The sequence below is a fragment of the Geotrypetes seraphini genome, chromosome 6, assembly GCF_902459505.1.
Source record: "Geotrypetes seraphini chromosome 6, aGeoSer1.1, whole genome shotgun sequence".
In the NCBI taxonomy this organism is placed as follows: Eukaryota; Metazoa; Chordata; class Amphibia; order Gymnophiona; family Dermophiidae; genus Geotrypetes; species Geotrypetes seraphini.
Window position 1 is genome coordinate 128,646,166 of NC_047089.1, and position 19,505 is coordinate 128,665,670.

The 19,505-nt window shown below is 41.9% G+C and overlaps 1 protein-coding gene across 5 annotated transcripts in view; it reads right to left on the minus strand.

Moving 5' to 3' along the window:
- UBAC2 (UBA domain containing 2) overlaps positions 1 to 19,505 on the minus strand; it is a 579,805-nt gene that overhangs the window by 103,226 nt on the left and 457,074 nt on the right. For 4 of the 5 annotated variants that reach the window (XM_033949111.1, XM_033949110.1, XM_033949112.1 and 1 more), the window contains one exon: positions 6,061 to 6,180. The exons of the other annotated variant lie outside the window; for it this stretch is intronic. In XM_033949111.1, the coding sequence (XP_033805002.1) occupies positions 6,061 to 6,180 (120 nt within the window). The remainder of the gene's footprint in view (positions 1 to 6,060; positions 6,181 to 19,505) is intronic. 5 annotated transcript variants of the gene reach the window in all.

The window sequence follows — 19,505 nt, forward strand, 5'->3', positions numbered from 1 at the left end:
AAAATACATAAGGAGTACAAGGATAAACTACATTTGTTTTAAAATGCGTCCTCCGCGCCTGCTCATAAATTTGTGGAGTATGTAACTTGTCGCTCATGCATATTTTTTTTTGCACACACCTCATCAATCCTTAGAGGGAACATTGGTCCCCCGTCCAGCTCTCTCCTGTGCACCTGGGGCGGACCTCCCCCCCTAGGTACGCCACTGGGACCGGCACCGGTCTGCGGACCGGCGGTTGAAGAACTGTGGCCTAGAACCCTGGGGGAGCCCGGGCCCCCTGTCAGCTCCGGGCCCCTGAATGCAGGACTGGTAGTACTGCCCTGATGGCGGCCCTGCCTCGCGGATCTAAAACCGCACGTCCTTAAAAATCTGAGGTCCGCGCCACTTTTAGTCTCTGGCTCTGACAGACCTCTATGACAATTTAGCTCTGACAGATCCGTCTCAGCATAGGGAGGGAAAAGGATTAGGATCCGTCAGCACTAAAATGTCATAGAGGTCTGTCAGAGCCAGAGACTAAAAGTGGTGTGGACTAGAGAATGACACGGTGGCGCAGCTACCGCTTTTAGCCGCGGGTAACCCGCCGGAACGGGAAAAGAAAAAAAGCAGTCGCTGCAGGGACGGGGACAAGGCCATTCACTGCCCCGTGGAGCAGTGAATGGTCTTGACTCCGCAGTGAGGTATCAAGGATCGTGCGGTCCCCGTAGCCACCGCCTGCCCGTAGCATTTAGCCAGCTCCCTCCCTCCACCTCACCTTAAATTTCGAGTTTTCCGGCTTCCTTTTTTCCGAGCCGCACGCGTTCAAAAAGCCGTGCACGCGCGGCTGCGTGAGTCAATCAATATTCTCCTCTGATGCAACCGGAAACAGGAAGTTGCAGGAGAGGAGAAGTTTGATTGACTTGCGCAGCCGCAAGTGCATGGCTGTTTGAACGTGTGCAGCTCGGGAAAAAGGAATCCGGCAAACTCGGAAGGAATATAAGGTGAGGTGGAGGGAGGGTGGGGGCTGCTGGACCATTCTTCATTACCTTGCCATACTAATTCCATTCTGTGTTAGGTGCCACGGACTCAGATTCGAGTCCTAGCGACGATGAGTTAAAGATCCCAAAAGAAGCCAACTTCTAAATCCAGTGGTTAGAGCTACACTCCTTGTGACCCTGGGCAAGTCACTTAATCCCTATTGCTTCTGACACAATGGGCAGTTCCAAAGACCAAGACTGGCCAATGTCAAAGACAGGATGCTGGGCTTGATAGACCCTTAGTCTCCTCTGTTTTTAGTGATCAACAAAGTTCTATGTTTCTATAATCACCCTAATTCTGTTATCATTGGACTAGATATTCAAAATGATTTAAATGACCAGGACAAGCTCCTTGCTGTTCAAATCATCTGTCCAGGGCTAACCAGGCATTTTCAATCTTCATGTTCAGCCCAAATGGTATCACACAATTCAGCAAAAATACCCAATGTTGTTCCTCATAATTTAAATATTGCTCATAGAAGGAACAACATTGGATATTTTTGCAAATGGAAGTTGGATGGTTAATTCCCTTGAAACAGCCAATTGAGTGAAACATGAATTCATGCTGGGACACAAGATAGGTTGAATATGTTTTGAATTTAAAAGGAAAAATGATCAATGAAGAATACTATAATGCTCTAAGGACAAAGTTTTGAAAGGCTAAAAGGCTCTGATGACCCAAACAAGGTTCTCTACTTTCTCCAATACATATATAAGCTAATTGTTATGCAGTGCCAGACTGCAAGCTGTTTTCTTATGCAGTTGATACAGTCTTTTCATGCTTGTTCTAGTCCAGGCTGATTGTGTTAAATTTTAAGGGGGAATGTTATCGATATGGGCTACTGTTAAGAAGTGATATTTAACTATTAACCCCAGTCATTGGAAACTAGGTCACATTGCATAAAATGAGATCTGTGCTAAAATAGTTAGTGGTAAAATAACATATGTTGCCATACGGAATAGGTCCATCAAGCCAGTATCCTGTTTCCAACAGTGGCTACCTCAGGTCCCAAAAACCCGGTAAGATCCCAAAAGAGTAAAACCGATTGTGTGCTGTTTATCCTAGTAATAATCAGTGCATTTCCCAAAGTCCATCTAAATATTGGCTTATGGACTTTTTTAAGGAAATTATCCACACTATTTTAAACCCTGCTAAGCTAACTGCTTTCACCACAGTCACTGGCAATGAATTCCAGAGTTTAATTACACATTAACCCCTGGATTCTCTAACCAGCACTCATGTTGGCAGCTGCCTTAAAAGCAGCTGCAGATCGTGTGTCAATCACACAATAGTGCCAGTTAGAGAATAGCACCTCAAGTGCCTACATAGACACAATTCACACAAAGAAAAGCGCCAGAAATATACGGTAGGTTCAGAAACCCCTGGCCTACATTTCTGGCACCTATCTTTGCCTACAACAGTCCACAGTCTGCAATCAGCAGATCATGGTAGAGGAATCCCTGATCAGCTGAGCCAGCAGGATTCCCAAAAACCGTGGCTTTGGGAAATCCTACCAGCTCAGGTGATTGGGGATTCCCTTGCTGCAATTAGCTGAACCAACAGAGCAAACACCAATTCCTCTCTCTCTCTCTCTGACCCCTCTCTCCCACCCACCTACCGACTGATTCCTTCCAAGCAATGGCGTAGCAAGAGTGAGAGGTGCCCGGATTGGTGATGTCCCTCCTCCGCCCTCTTCTCCACCCCACCCTCTGCTGCATGCGTGAACACCCCATCCCTACCCCGTACCTCTTTTGACTTTACTGTTTCGTTGTGGGTATTCTCCCCTCTTTAGCAGAACTGGTTTATCATTTTAAAATCATGTGTGGCACCAATGGCAAGAAAATATAATGATAAAACAGCAACTAATTTTGCCTATTTTTATATATTAAAAAAGTACTACATTTGAAATGTATATCACCCAGTCCATAAGGCGAATGTCCATATTGCTGTCTGTTGTTCTTCTGAGCACTGGCATTGAAACAGCAAAATGCATTTATTGCATACTTGTCCTCTGTCGGAAACATTATGGTGGTATATTAGTTGTGTTGATAAAAATTTATAAACAAAGCCCTGCCAGTTGAACATCTATTTCTCTAGTTCAACAGCAGGAACTTTGATTTATAAGAACAGAATAAGCTAAATATTAGAGTACTAAGGCTTATATGGATGCTGCGGGGACGGTGACGGGGCGGTGAATGGGATGGCAGTGGCGGTGACGGGGCGGTGAAAGGGATGGCAGTGACGGTGACGGGGCGGTGAAAGGGAACGGCGGTGACGGGGCAGTGCAGAGGATGGTGGGCTGGGGACGGGGCGGTGACGGGGACAGATTTTTTCCCCGTGTCATTCTCTAGTGTGGACCTCAGATTTTTAAATTTACTGAAAACAAACAATATATAGTACTCTTTAAAGAGCACAGAAAATCTTATACGTGCTAATCTGTGAATGCAAATTTCGTGCTATTTTGCTGGCAATAATTGAATGTTTATAGAGCCCGGACGGTTGGGCTGGGTCCCCACCACTGGTATCTTTTGCAGGAGAGATTTTCTGCAAAAGTTCATTAAGGGGAATGGTTTTAGTAGAGCCTAAAAGTGCAGCCTCCCCTCCTGCAAATAATGAAGGAAACTGAGTGGAGTAGCCCTTATGCAAAAATCACTGTAATGTTCAGAAAGTTTTGAAAGCGAGTATCATGGGTGTTGCCTTGCTGATCCATGAGTAGCGCTGCCGGATGATTTGCAGACCTTGAATTCATCAAATTACAAAAATATCGTCAATATGATTAGAGGTGGAGAACATTTTTAATACATTATTTTACCACACAGGATGTAAACAGTGTAATATATACCATGCTTTAAGCAAGCTGGAGAATAATTGTCTTTCTGATTTATCCGTTTGGGAAATGTATGGCTTCATTGTTGCTCATAACTAATATTTATTTATAAAACTTTATATACCCTCTTCGTGGCATCTGCAATTCAAGATCGTTCCTACAAACCAACAGAAGACATATAAAAATAACAATTACAATTATAAACCCCCCTCCCCTCTTTAAGATCCATAAAACAGTAACCAATGTGAAACAGAACACGAATGAGTATGGACAGCGCCCAGAAAGAAAGTCAGGTTTAAGCAGACACTTATAGGCAGAGTGGGATAGGGATATAGCAAGCACAACCACCTCTCACTTTCTTTTACCAGGAAAACAGTTTAAAGGATTCGTTTTAGAGCCACTCCAGCACTAGTCTCTGGCTCTGACAGACCTCTATGCCACTTTAGTTGCTGACGGATCCTAATGCTTTTCCCTCCCTATGCTGAGAATAAAAGTGGCACAGACTTCAGAGCAAAAGTTTTGCCGCCAGTCTCAGCATAGGGAGGGAAAAGCATTAGGATCCGTCAGAGCTAAATTGTCATAGAGGTCTGTCAGAGCCAGAAACTACAAGTGGCACGGACCTCAGATTTTTAAGGATGTGCGGTTTTAGATCCTCGAGGTCCGTCAGGTCCGTGAGGTCCGCGTTTTACCCCTTTCCAACAATATCCAACAATAGTTAGCCAGCATTGATGAATTCCATCTGCCCTGAAATAATTTCTCCATGTAGAAACAGCAAGGAAATCAGTTTAATAAGACTCACATGCCAAAAACGACTAAGGGGGTGACACACAATAGCAGCAGGACAAAAGTCTTGTGCATATCTGTAGTTTACTTGGATTTCCAGAAAGCGTTCGACAAGGTTCCGCATGAAAGGCTTATGAGAAAACTACTGAGCCATGGAATAGGAGGAGAAGTGCACAGATGGATTGGCAAATGGCTATAGAACAGAAGGCAAAGGGTGAGCATAAATGGGCAATTCTCGGACTGGGAGAGAGTGACTAGTGGCGTGCCCCAGGGTTCGGTTCTTGGGCCTATTTTGTTTAATATTTTTATAAATGACCTTGAAGAGGAAACAACATGCAATATAACGAAGTTTGCAGATGATACAAAACTATGTCGGGTGGTTGGCTCTCTAGGGGACTGCGAGGATCTCCAGAAGGATCTAAACCAGCTGGAAACTTGGGCGAAAAAGTGGCAGATGAATTTTAACATAGACAAATGCAAGGTGATGCATCTAGGAAAGAAAAACAAAGAACATGAGTATAAGATGTTGGGGGTGACATTAGCCATATGCGAACAAGAAAGGGATTTGGGGGTACTGATAGACAGAACCCTAAAGCCTTCAGCTCAATGTGTGGCGGCGGCAAAGAAAGCAAACAGGATGTTGGGCATGATTAAGAAGGGGATCACGAGTAGATCGGAAGAGGTCATAATGCCACTTTACAGAGCAATGGTCAGACCTCACTTGGAATACTGTGTCCAACACTGGTCTCCATACCTTAAGAAGGATATAACTCTGCTGGAGAGGGTGCAGAGACGAGCCACGAAACTAGTCAAAGGTATGGAGAATTTGAGCTACGAGGAACGTCTCAGAAAACTGGGACTGTTCGCCCTAGAGAAGAGAAGACTGCGAGGGGATTTGATAGAGACTTTTAAAATATTTAAAGGATTTGATAAAATAGACCAGGAAGCAGCATTGTTAACATTTTCGGAAGTCACACGGACACAGGGTCACAGCCTGAAACTGAGTGGCAGCAGGTTCAGGACAAACGTCAGGAAGTTCTGTTTCTCACAGCGAGTGGTTGGAGCTTGGAATGCTCTCCCGGAGGAGGTTGTGGCGGAGACTACTGTTCTGGGTTTCAAGCGCAAGTTGGATGCACATCTTCTTGAAAACCATATTGAGGGATACGGGAAATCCGGGTCTCCCAAAAGGTGTACTTAAATGGGCCACCGCGTGCGCGGATCGCCGGACAGGATGGACCTCGGTCTGATCCGGTGAAGGCATTTCTTATGTTCTTATTTTTCTACATTGTTTAAAAGAAATGTTCTGATGTCAGTACCACTGAACATCAACCGCTTGTGTGGCTAACATATCTTTTTTGTCTACGGAGAAAAAGGTATATATGCTTTTACCCTTACATCATCCTTTCAAAGAAATCTAAGCTATTGGATAAACATACTTGTTCTTCTGAAGCTTCAGCAGAAGGAGTTACTTGTTCAGCCTGATGATTATTTGGGAGATCCATGTTGCGTCTGGGACGCAAACGTGCAAAGAATCGACTCCAGTTAATCACTCTTCCCTGAAAACAAAACAAGATGTGAACAATGACTGTTTTCAAAAGCAAGCCTATAAGAAGGCAACTTTCTTAATAAGTACTTCTACAGTGGAACTAAACAATATTCTCTCCCATGACAAGGAAGTGAAGTGTGTGTATTAGTGCTGCCCGATTCAGAGAAAAATATTTTGATTCAATTCACCCTGTTGAATCAATTTTTCGATTCGATTCACTATTAATGACACAGCTTTTTAAGTTTAAACATTTTATTTAACCAAGGCAATATCATATCAAAAATTCCCAGCTTCCATCCCCAGCCCCCCAGACTCACCAGCCCCCCTGCCGATTCTGAGCTTCCATCCCCAGCCCCCCTGCCGATTTCAGCTTCTATCCCCAGGCCCCAAGACTTACAAGCCCCCATTCCGATTCTCAGTTTCCATCCCCAGCCCCCCTGCCGATTTCAGATTCCATCCCCAGCCCCCCTGCCGATTCTGAGCTTCAATCCCCAGCCCCCCTGCTGATCTCAGCTTCAATCCCCAGCCCCCAAGACTCACTAGCCCCCCTGCCGATTCTGAGCACTCCCTGCCGATTCTCAGCCCCCCTGCTGATTCTGAACACTCTCTGCCGATTCTGAGCACCCCCTGCCGATTCTCAGCCCCCCTGCCGATTCTGAGCCCCCCTAACATAGTAACATAGTAGATGACGGCAGATAAAGACCCGAATGGTCCATCCAGTCTGCCCAACCTGATTCAATTTAAAAATTTTTTTTTTTTTTTCTTCTTAGCTATTTCTGGGCGAGAATCCAAAGCTTTACCCGGTACTGTGCTTGGGTTCCAACTGCCGAAATCTCTGTTAAGACTTACTCCAGCCCATCTACACCCTCCCAGCCATTGAAGCCCTCCCCTGCCCATCCTCCTCCAAACGGCCATACACAGACACAGACCGTACAAGTCTGCCCAGTAACTGGCCTAGTTCAATCTTTAATATTATTTTCTGATTCTAAATCTTCTGTGTTCATCCCACGCTTCTTTGAACTCAGTCACAGTCACAGCTGATTCTCAGCCCCCCCTGCTGATTCTCAGTCCCCCTGCCAATTCTGAGCACCCCCTGCTGATTCTCTGCCCCCTGCCGATTCTCAGCCCCCCTGCCGATTCTGAGCACCCCCTGCCGATTCTCAGCCCCCCTGCCGTTTCTGAGCACCCCCTGCCGGTTCAGTTACTTACTTGACTAGATGTATAATCGCGGAGACAGCCAAAAAATACCCTTTGCTTCCAACTGGTCCGCTGCACGAAGTCTGATCGCTCCCCCTCGACGCTCCCATGTCCTTTCGTTTCTTCTGATGTAACTTCCAGTTTTGCAAAACCGGAAGTTACATTAGATGGGAACAAGTCCGGCGGCCGGCAGTGAAAAAAGAATGAACTTTAATCGGGATGAATCGGTAAGTCCGGCTTTTTACAAAAACGAACTGATTCGAATCGATTCACCTGATTCGAATCGGTGAACCAATTCGAATCGTGAATCGGGCAGCACTAGTGTGTATATATACTAAGCTATATATTTATTTATTTATTTTAAAAATTTCTACAACACCTAAGACCTAAGCGGTTTACAAAGTAAAGATACATAATCATGTATACACACACAATTAGTAAAACATCTACTTACTCCTCCAAAGCTGTCTAACTTACTAAAACTAGCACTTGGCTAATAAAACTTCAATAAAAGAGTTTGTCAAAATCTGAAACATCACTCCCTAGTAAAAGGCTTTCACAAACAAATATGTTTTTAGTTGCTTCTTAAAAGGCATCTTGTCTTTACATAGCCTCAAATATCCTGTTAAAGCATTCTATTTCAGAGGACCCGCCATAGAAATGACAGCAGATAAAGACCTGAACAGTCCATCCAGGCTGCCCAACATCCACACTTGTTATACATTCATGTTTAAATTGCCTTTTCTTTAATATTTCTGGGCAAAAGACCATAGAAGTCTGCTCGGTACTATCTTTAGGTTCACACTGCTGGATTTGCCATTGAAGCCCATTCCAGCCTATCCTAACCATCCTGTCACTGAAGCTTCTATCAAAGCCCTCCTCAGCTCATCCTAAACCGAATCACTATTCTGTACAGTATATAGGATGCCTAGTACCGGCCTTCATTTTATACTATTCATTTTCTAATTAGAGATCCTCTATGTTTGTCCCATGCTTTTTTTTGTTAAAGATCCTCTGTGTTTGTCCCATGCTTTTTTGAATTCTGTCACCATTTTCATCTCCACCACCTCCCTCGGGAGGGTATTCCTGCCATCTACCACCCTCCTGTGAAAAAGAATTTCCTTTTTTTTAACTTGAAAATTTATTGAAGTTTTGTAAATTACAAAAAGGGGAAAAAGTATACAGTTAATGTAGTAACAACGTTGGACATTCAGAAGGATTGGCAAAAGAAAAATTTCCCATTGAAAAAGACAAGGAAAAATGCAATAATCAATATTTTATAATCATTGTGTAAACAAAGGGAAGTAATAAAAAGAGGATGAGAAGATAAAGGAGGAAGAGAAATTCTACTTTTACACCTGTCTTCCAAAGTCCATTTTAAATGTACCGCCTTTTTGGAGCATCTAGATTCTCTCTAACATATTTCTCTCACTGCACATCTAAATGTCATCTTTGTTCTATCTATCTACTATCTCTTTCTATCTTTTCCTTTTTCTTCCTTTCCTTCCATGGTCTCTGAAGGACTTTTCTTCCTCTATCCGTTATTTCTTTCTCTTTCCTTAGACAAATAACGGATAGAGGAAGAAAAGTCCTTCAGAGACCATGGAAGGAAAGGAAGAAAAAGGAAAAGATAGAAAGAGATAGTAGATAGATAGAACAAAGATGACATTTAGATGTGCAGTGAGAGAAATATGTTAGAGGGAGTATAGATGCTCCAAAAAGGCGGTACATTTAAGATGGACTTTGGAAGACAGGTGTAAAAGTAAAGATCAATATTTCACATTTGTGCCGGAGTAGTACAAACTGAAACCAAAAATGTACCGAAAGTGAATCAAATAACTTCCAATTAGAGAGTATGAGTCTTAGAAGGATTGTAGTAGAGGACACTCATAGAGCATATGGAGAAGGGAGCCAGGTAGAGACTTACAATTCCAACATTTGTTAGAAGGGAGAAGACCAGCAATATGAAGCTTTTGAGGTGTCCAAGTCGTCCTATGGTGTAAGAGAAACATTGATTGGATCGAGTTTGCAGAGGGGATGGTTCTAATGATTTTGGACCAGAGGGCCATCCATGGTCTGTCTTGTATCAGGTGCCCTATATCATGTTCCCAGATTTTGCATAGCGAAGCATCCGTGTTTGTGTAAGGAGTAATAAGCAACTTGTATTTCTTTCACCAAACAAATATATTTCTTTCACCACTTCTAAACATAGCACAATCTCTAGGTTTTACAGCTTTCGTCTATGCAGATGATATTCAGCTTATTCATCCATTGGACCCAGATAGTAATGACGACATCGCAGCAATTAACAATAAACTGGTAACAATAAAAAATTGGCTAACTACAAATAAACTATCATTAAACATTAATAAAACAAAAACGATGCTTTTCCCTTGGAAAAAAGATATAATTTTGAGATCTCCAATCTCTATCAACAATACTAATTTAGAACAGGTCTCCTCTTTAAAAATATTAGGTGTTTTGATTGACGATAAGCTTTCATATCACGACTACATAAACAATATCGTTAAATCATGTTTTTATAAACTGCGATTGATTCGCTCTCTTGCAAAATTCTTACAACCAGAATCTATTAACATTCTCATTCATTCCCTAATAATGACTAAATTGGATTACTGCAATTCTCTTCTCATAAACATAACACAAAAAGAAAAAAGAAGGCTGCAACTTATACAAAATACCGCCGTGAAACTAATTTACAAAGCTAAAAAATATGATCATGTTACCCCGTTGTTGATTAAATCCCATTGGCTTCCTATAAGCCATCGTATCACCTTTAAATTACTGTTTTTGGTGTTCAAAGCTTTAAATTTTAATGAACCCCAATTCATTAACAGATGGCTTATCCCATATAGTACAACACGTTCACTTCGTTCATCTTCATTTAATCTTCTTACAGTACCTTCTATTAAAATGATAGGAACTAGAAGACAAGACATGTTCTCAGTTATGGCCCCTCATTCTTGGAACCTTTTACCACAATATATTAGAGAACTAAAAGACCTAACACTGTTTAAAAAAATGTTAAAAACCTTTCTCTTTAAAGATGCGTATGGATCCTAGGACAAATAAAAATTGATTATCTTTTAACCATTACCGAATTTTCTATTTTTTATTTTTTTTAAAAACAACCATTATAACCCACCTTTTGTTTTTCCCTTTTATGTTTTTTCTTCTCTTCTATCAAAAATTGTAACTATTCCCCCTCCTAACCCACACATGTCTTGTTTGTTTTACCCACAAATTATTTTAAACTTATGTTTACACTCAGTTTGTTAAGTGTGCTAAATTTTAACTAACAACAAATTTGTTTTTATGTCACCATCATTATTGTACTTGTTTCGTTTATTAATACATGTTATTTTATTGTACATCGCCTAGCAATTTAAATAGGCGATTCATCAAGAATAAATAAACTTGAACTTGAAACTTGTATAGTTGGGATGCTACATGACCTGTTGTAATAAGCAGAAAACAGTGTGAGACCAAGGAAGGGATTCCTACAACAGTAGAATGTAAAATTTTTGATTTTGTAATTAAGGTAGTAAGTTGTAATCACTGATAGAATGCCGAGGCTGGGAGGACAAATTTGTCCCGTAGATCTGCAAATGTCAAAAGTTGTACAGTTGGCGTACAAATGTCGGTTAGGAATTAGATCCCTAATTTAGCCCAGGTGGGCCAAAAAAATTGGTGTTTTGCCAATTAGAAATCGTGGATTATACCAGAGAGAAATCGAAGAAGAAGTATGGATCGATACATTGAGCAATTTATCCAATTCAAGTAGACAGGAAACTGATTGAGAGATGATAGTTAGTCTTGTGCAATTTTGTGTGAGATATCAACAGCGCAAGTAATGAAGGAGAGAAACTACAGAGGGAGCGCTCTAGATGCAGCCAAAGAGGACAATAGCTGGAGGCTAAGGAAAACCAGCAGCTAGACTGTTGCAGTATAAAGGCCTTATGATAAGTTGTGAAATCAGGAAATAACACTCCCGCCGTAGTTTGGGAAGCTTTAAGTTTGCTTTAAGTTTTTTAAGGGCAATTTTCGGTGGCTTTAGATTCCATAGAAAAGATGAGATATGTTTATCTATCGATTTGTAAAATAAGTCTGGAAATAATCGTGGGATCATACTGAGTACAAAATTGACTTTGGGGGCTATGATCATTTTAATAGTTTCGATTCTGCCCTACCAGGAAAGATGAAGGGGGTGCCATGATTGCAACAGAGTCTTGACATGATCAACAAGTTTTTCACTATTATGATGTATTGTAGCAGTTAGAGTAGCATATAAATCAATTCCCAAATATCTCATAGATGTGGGGGACCAAAGAAGTTGAAAGGATTGAACCAAAGCTGATTGAGAATGTGCGTTGAGTGGTAGCACTTCAGTTTTATTTTGATTAATTTTATAGCCAGAGAAGAGAGAGAAAGAGCAAATTAAATCAAAGAGGGCAAGTAGAGATTGGCCTGGATTAATAAGATATAAAAGCACATCATCTGCGTAAGCAGTCAAATTTATATTTCATCTTGTTGTGCAGAATACCTGAGATAAAAGCCTCCACAGACTTCAGCGGATTCAGAACGCCGCAGCTAAGCTTGTTTTCGCGAAAAGCAAATTTGATCACGTCTCACCACTCCTGTCTAAGCTCCATTGGCTCCCAGTAATCCCCAGGATCCACTTCAAATGTGCGTGTCTGGCCTACAAGATCCTACATGGCATCCTTCCTGCCGTTATCCCTTTATCCTGGAACTCCCCAACCCCTACTTCCTCCAGATCCTCCCAAATTTTTAAACTATTCTTCCCTTCCATAAAAGGTATTTCCCATGTAGGCAAACTTGGGTCATCCCTCCCCTTTAGAATCACTGAGATCTGGAATAACCTCACCTCCCCTCTCCGAATCTCAAGCTCCCTCCAACTCTTCCGCAAACACCTAAAAACCTGGCTATTCTCAAAACTGTAACACTTCCCCCCTCTTAGGCCTCTCACCTTCCCCCTTTACACCTAACTCTTTAATCTCTCCACTGTAGTTCCTCTCTCATCTTTCTTCCTGTAAACCGTGCCGAGCTCCGCATTCATGGAGATGGTGCAGTATATAAACCCAAGGTTTAGTTTAGTTTAGGTTCAAGAGCGATATTAAATAGATAGGGCGAAAGGGGACAACCTTGTCTGGTACCTCTATATAACAAGAAGGAGGTAGATAAGATATTGTTCATAATTATAGAGGCCTTGGGGAGGAATAAAGGATTTTAACATAATCGATGAATTGAGAGGGAAATCCAAACCAATGCATTGTTTGAAACAGATGACACCATTCAACCCAATCAAATGCTTTTTCAGCATCCATGGATTTTTGGAAGTACGTGCACTGGAAGCAAGATGAAAAAAGAGACGGGAATTATCTGTGATAAGTCACTCCGGCATAAAGCCCACCTGATGAAAAGAGATAAGTGAGCCTATTGAGCGTTGTAGTCTGGTGGATAGAATGGTAGCATAAATTTTATAGTCAGCTTTGAGTAGAGAGATAGGTCGATAGTTTGAAATTTGGTGAGGATCTTTGCCAGGTTTTGGAATAACAGTAATAATCTAGGAAGTGACTCTTGGACACACTCTGCGGATTTAATGAGTTGAATAAAAATGTAAGTGTATGAGAAAGTTTATCTTGGAAGAGTTTATAAAATTCTGTTGTGATACCATCAGCTCCCGGTGATTTACCAGAAGACAGATGTTTTATAGCTACAAGAATTTCTGACGACTCAAAGGGGCATTTAAGTTCTTCTATGTCTGAGGAGCCAAGTTTAGGCGATCGTAATGGGGCAAGAAATTTGTCAGCACGGAACGACTGTTGTGAGACTTCTGAAGAGTAAAGCCGAGAATAGAAATCGAGAAAAGCCTGAGAGATGTCAGAATGCGATGAAAGGAGTTTCCCATCTGAAGCTTTAATAGAGGAGATCTGAACTTTAGTTCTTTTTTGCTTAAGATAGTTAGCAAGCATTTATTCATCTCCAAATAATATTTAGTGGAGGTGGTAAAAATATCTTGTTGTGCAGCAAGACTAGCTAATTTATTAGCCTAATAGACTACTTCAACATTCTATATCTCCCCTGCCCAACAACAAAGATAAAACAACTCCAAACAATACAAAACACAGCCCTAAGACTTACTTACTCTCTGAAAAAGTACGACCACATCACGGAGGCCTACTACGACTCACACTGGCTCCCTATTCAAGCCAGCATACAATTCAAATTCCTTTGCCTACTTTTCAAAGCCATAAACGGAAACAGCCCTTCCTGCTGGAACAATCGACTAACTTATTCCACCTCAACCAGACACAGGAGAACCCACACAATATTCGCACACCCGCCAACCAAAAAGGTCAAACGGAAAAAAATATATGACAACCTTCTGGCCACCAGAGCAGCGAACCTGGACTGACAACTCGCCAATCTGCTGACTTCAACCACAGACTACAAAACTTTCAAAAAAGAAACAAAAACCTTACTCTTTAAAAAACACATAAAACCAATATAACATTACCAACAAAGTTCCAAACTCCACCGACACTACCAATCTACTCCTTAGCAAATTAGAAAATGTTCTCATTTAAGCTTATGTATTAAAATCATAACAATTCTTATGTAATCCGCCTTGAACCGCAAGGTAAAGGCGGAATAGAAGTCAATAATGTAATGTAATGTAATATTTTAATTTATAAAATGCAGGCAATAGAGTTTTATCATTGGAGAGAAAAAAATCATGTTGAAGACTCTTAATTCGGATTTCGAGATTGTGTTATTCTTTTTGATCCTGTTTTAATTTATATGCTTTAACACAAAAGAACAGGGGAAACAAAACCACAGATCTCAAAAGAGCAAAACCAAAGTGGAATTGTTCCAAACAGAACGGTGCACCAAGAAATTGTCTTTCAACTCATCTGTTAAATACCAAATATCTTTATTCATCCAAGGTTCCGTAAGTTCATACACTGACTCAATGACTCGACATGTACATGTTTCGGCCTACCCGGCCTGCATCAGGAGTCTATAAATTGTACATATAAAAATAAACAAATCAATAGTCATATACATAAATATAAAACATGAGGCAATTATGGAATACAGGGAGATAAAACAGAAAACATAAAACAATTCAAAAAGACAGCAAAGAATAAATTGAAAAACTTTAATAAAAAATGTATTATGCTATGCAGACATATATTAAAAAATATATTAAAAAACGTATATATGTATATATATATATATTCATCATTGCTAAAAATACATTTCATGTATAACATAAATCATAAAAACACCTAGGAAAATATACTAATATCTCTATCTTCAAAAATACTTTACTAGAACAATTCATGGAGCGAATATCTCATTAAAACAAAATTCATTCAAGTTAATCAATAATAACAACCCCAAAAGTATTTTAATACATAGTTTAAAAATTTACACTACCAAAGAAATAGAAAATAACCAATAATGTGTTTTCTAAAACCAATAAAGTAAAATATATGAGATATTAAAAACCATATATAATTTATAGAAACTCCTTTAGGCAATGATGTAAAAATATCTATAATTGTTCTAGTAAAGTATTTTTGAAGATAGAGATATTAGTATATTTTCCTAGGTGTTTTATGATTTATGTTATACATGAAATGTATTTTTAGCAATGATGAATATATATACATATATATACATTTTTAAATATATTTTTTAATATATGTCTGCATAGCATAATATATTTTTTATTAAAGTTTTTCAATTTATTCTTTGCTGTCTTTTTGAATTGTTTTGTTTTCTGTTTTATCTCCCTGTATTCCATAATTGCCTCATGTTTTATATTTATGTATATGACTATTGATTTGTTTATTTTTATATGTACAATTTATAGACTCCTGATGCAGGCCGGGTAGGCCGAAACATGTACATGTCAAGTTATTGAGTCAGTTTATGAACTTACGGAACCTTGGATGAATAAAGATATTTGGTATTTAACAGATGAGTTGAAAGACAATTTCTTAGTGCACCGTTCTGTTTGGAACAATTCCACTTTGGTTTTGCTCTCTTAATTTATATGCTTGACAGGAAATCAATTCACCTCGTAGGGAAACTTTGAAGGCCTCCCATATAGTTAAGGAATCAGTGTTATTAAAATGGAAAAATTTGTCAATAAATTTAGAAATCCACTGTCGGACAGATTCATCAGACAATAGATGATTGGGCAAACGCCAAAGGGGGGAATCTAGTTGGGTTTACTATATCCCATTTTAGTTTGAGCGACACAGGAGCATGATCAGAAATAACAATAATGGTAGTTGAAACTAAGTTAGGCAATAGTGAGGAGGAAATAAGGAAGTAATCAATCCTTGAGTAGCTTTTATGTGTGTGGGGGGAGAAATAGGTATAATCTCTATCATCTTGGTGTTGCAACCTCAAGGCTCCGTTAAATCATAGTGTTTAAGCAAGGATTTTAAGACAAGATTAGCTTTAGAAGGGGCGACGAAACTGGAAGAGTGTCTATCCATCCAAGTATCTAACGATACTTTAAAGTCGCCAGCCATAATAAGAGGAAGAGAATCAAATTCAGCAATAGTTTGAAGCAACTGAGTGAAAAATTCAGGAGAATCTGTGTTTGGGGAATATATATTAATCAGGAGAATTTCCTGAGAGAAAATGTTTGCCCTAAATATTAACCATCTGCCTTCAGTGTCATGTTTAATTTCCAAGAGTTGAATGGGAACCGCTTTGTGAGATAAGATTGGTACACCATGTTTTCTACCAAGCGCTGGGGCTTCTGCTAAGTGAGCTAGCCAATTATTGGTACCTAAATAAGGAGAGAGATTAGGGATATGAGTTTCCTGTAGAAAAACAATAGAAAGCTTAAGTTTTTTAAGATGAGTGAAGATTTTTTTCCTCTTTATTGGATGTCTCAGGCCATTAACATTCCAGGATATACCGTATTTTCGCGGATATAACGCGCACCCATGTAAAACGCGCACACGGGTATAGCGCGCAGAAATCACGATGATATGTACAAAAACTTTTGTATACCGCGCTCACGGGTATACCGCGCATGATGCCCGACGCTCCTTTCGCCCGCCCTGACTTTCCGTGCGCTGTCCCGACTCTCCGTTCACCCTCCCTGACTTCCGTGCACTGCCCTGACTTTCCGTGCGCTGTCCCTAATCTCCGTTCACCCCCCCTGACTTCCGTGCACTGCCCTGACTTTCCGTGCGCTGTCCCGACTCTCCGTTCACCCCCCCTGACTTTCCGTGCACTGTCCCCCCTTGAAGTCCTGTCCCCCCTTGAAGGTCTGTCCCCATCCTGAAAGCCTGATGCCCCCCCCCGACGTCCGATACATCCCCCCCCCGGCAGGACCACTCGCACCCTCACCCCGAAGGACCGCCGACTCCCCAACAATATCGGGCCAGGAGGGAGCCCAAACCCTCCTGGCCACGGCGACCCCCTAACCCCACCCCGCACTACATTACGGGCAGGAGGGATCCCAGGCCCTCCTGCCCTCGACGCAAACCCCCTCCCCCCAACGACCGCCCCCCCCAAGAACCTCCGCCCGTCCCCCAGCTGACCCGCAACCCCCCTGGCCGACCCCCACGACACCCCCACCCGCCTTCCCCGTACCTTTGTGTAGTTGGGCCAGAAGGGAGCCCAAACCCTCCTGGCCACGGCGACCCCCTAACCCCACCCCGCAGTACATTACGGGCAGGAGGGATCCCAGGCCCTCCTGCCCTCGACGCAAACCCCCCCCCCCCCCCAACGACCGCCCCCCCAAGAACCTCCGACCGCCCCCCCAGCCGACCCGCGACCCCCCTGGCCGACCCCCACGACCCCTCCACCCCCCTTCCCCGTACCTTTGGTAGTTGGCCGGACAGACGGGAGCCAAACCCGCCTGTCCGGCAGGCAGCCAACGAAGGAATGAGGCCGGATTGGCCCATCCGTCCTAAAGCTCCGCCTACTGGTGGGGCCTAAGGCGCATGGGCCAATCAGAATAGGCCCTGGAGCCTTAGGTCCCACCTGGGGGCGCGGCCTGAGGCACATGGGCCCAACCCGACCATGTGTCTCAGGCCGCGCCCCCAGGTGGGACCTAAGGCTCCAGGGCCTATTCTGATTGGCCTACGCGCCTTAGGCCCCACCAGTAGGCGGAGCTTTAGGACGGATGGGCCAATCCGGCCTCATTCCTTCGTTGGCTGCCTGCCGGACAGGCGGGTTTGGCTCCCTTCTGTCCGGCCAACTACCAAAGGTACGGGGAAGGGGGGTGGGGGGGTCGTGGGGGTCAGCCAGGGGGGTCGCGGGTCGGCTGGGGGGGCGGTCGGAGGTTCTTGGGGGGGGGCGGTCGTTGGGGGGGGGGGGGGGGTTTGCGTCGAGGGCAGGAGGGCCTGGGATCCCTCCTGCCCGTAATGTAGTGCAGGGTGGGGTTAGGGGGTCGCCGTGGCCAGGAGGGTTTGGGCTCCCTTCTGGCCCGATATTGTCGGGAAGTCGGCGGTCCTTCGGGGTGGGGGTGCGAGTGGTCCTGCCGGGGGGAGGATGTATCGGACGTCGGGGAGTCGGCCGGGCAAGAGGGCTTGGGCTCCCTCTTGCTCCGATCGTGGGTGGGAGCGCGTGCGAGCGGTCGTTCGGGGTGGGGGTGCGAGCGGTCCTGCTGGGGGGGTGAATCGGGCGTCGGGCGGGGTGGGAACTATGTTTAAAAACTTTTGTATACTGAGCTCAGGCATATAACGCGCGAGGGGTATGCGCGGTAGGTAAAAACGCGTATAACGCGCGCGTTATATCCGCGAAAATACGGTAAATGAAAGGTTGGATGGTACATTATTATCAGCCATAGCAATTCAATATACTGTTTGCATTTCAAGAAATAGTGAGAAAGAGAGAATAAGAAAGAGGGGCCTCTGAAGGAAAAAGAGAACGAAAGGCATAAAGAGCTGAAAGAAGCTCAGCCGGTTTGCAGAGATTGAGAATAAAAGGGGGTAAAGCAGATAGACAAGAGACGCCTGTGAGAAGAGCATCCTCCTATTAATAGGACATGGTGTAGGAAAGCCAGAAATCAAAGAACAATATGGTAATAGGAAATAGTGTGGAAAACTACATCAAAAGTTATAGAATAAATTATATAAGGCAAGAATAATTTCAGCAACATAGGCTAAGCAGAGCAAAAGACATTATACATATACTAGAAGATCAACTTATAAAAGTAAACAATGCATTAATCAATAGACAAAATATAAATCAAAGGACAGTGAAATCATCAGACTATAACAAATTCATCAGTGTGAAATAGGGAAATATCAAGTTGATATGGGAGTACCAGAGACAAATAGAAGAATCAATAGCACAAGGGAAATCAATCAGTACATCACATAAATTAGACAGACTAGGAATGTAAATCATGTGCTAGAGGAAATTATATAATTCATTAGAAGGGATGTTGAGAATCAATTAAGTCAGGAATCCAAGTTAATAGCAGGTAATATGACAGTAAAAAAGTAATCAGATAAACTACTTAAGATCATGTATAGTGCAAATAGGAACATTACATCAAAGCCAATGTTTAAAAGCAGGAATATATAGTTAATTAGAGCAATAATAGTAAGGAAGACATTGCAGTTAAATAAGGAACTTAAATGTAATTCATGTGATGAAAAAACTCAGAGCAATTCATCATTTGAGATATAATAATAAGAGGGACAACACTGGAGTTCTAAGCAGTAGAGGTCAATAAAGAAAATTCATTTTGTATAGAAGTAATAGTGTGAGAAAGTGTCACTCAGCATAAAAACTTGAAAGCTAAGTAAAAACAAATAAAATCTGCATTCAAAGCAGCAATTAAAAAGCATATCATGTAGTTAAAAAACAAAATGTTACTATAAGATCATACAGAGAATAAACAGAAGTAGTTCATTATATTAGTTGTGAGTTAGGCAATTAGCATCAATGGTTAAAGCAATTAATCTTAGAGCACAAAATTAAGAACAATTAATAATATGAGATATGTTTTATACATAGAGTTGTTATATGGCCTGATGGGAGATTAAGATGGTAAAAATAGCATTTTAGACAATAAGAAAAAAAATATAAACATAAATGAGGACA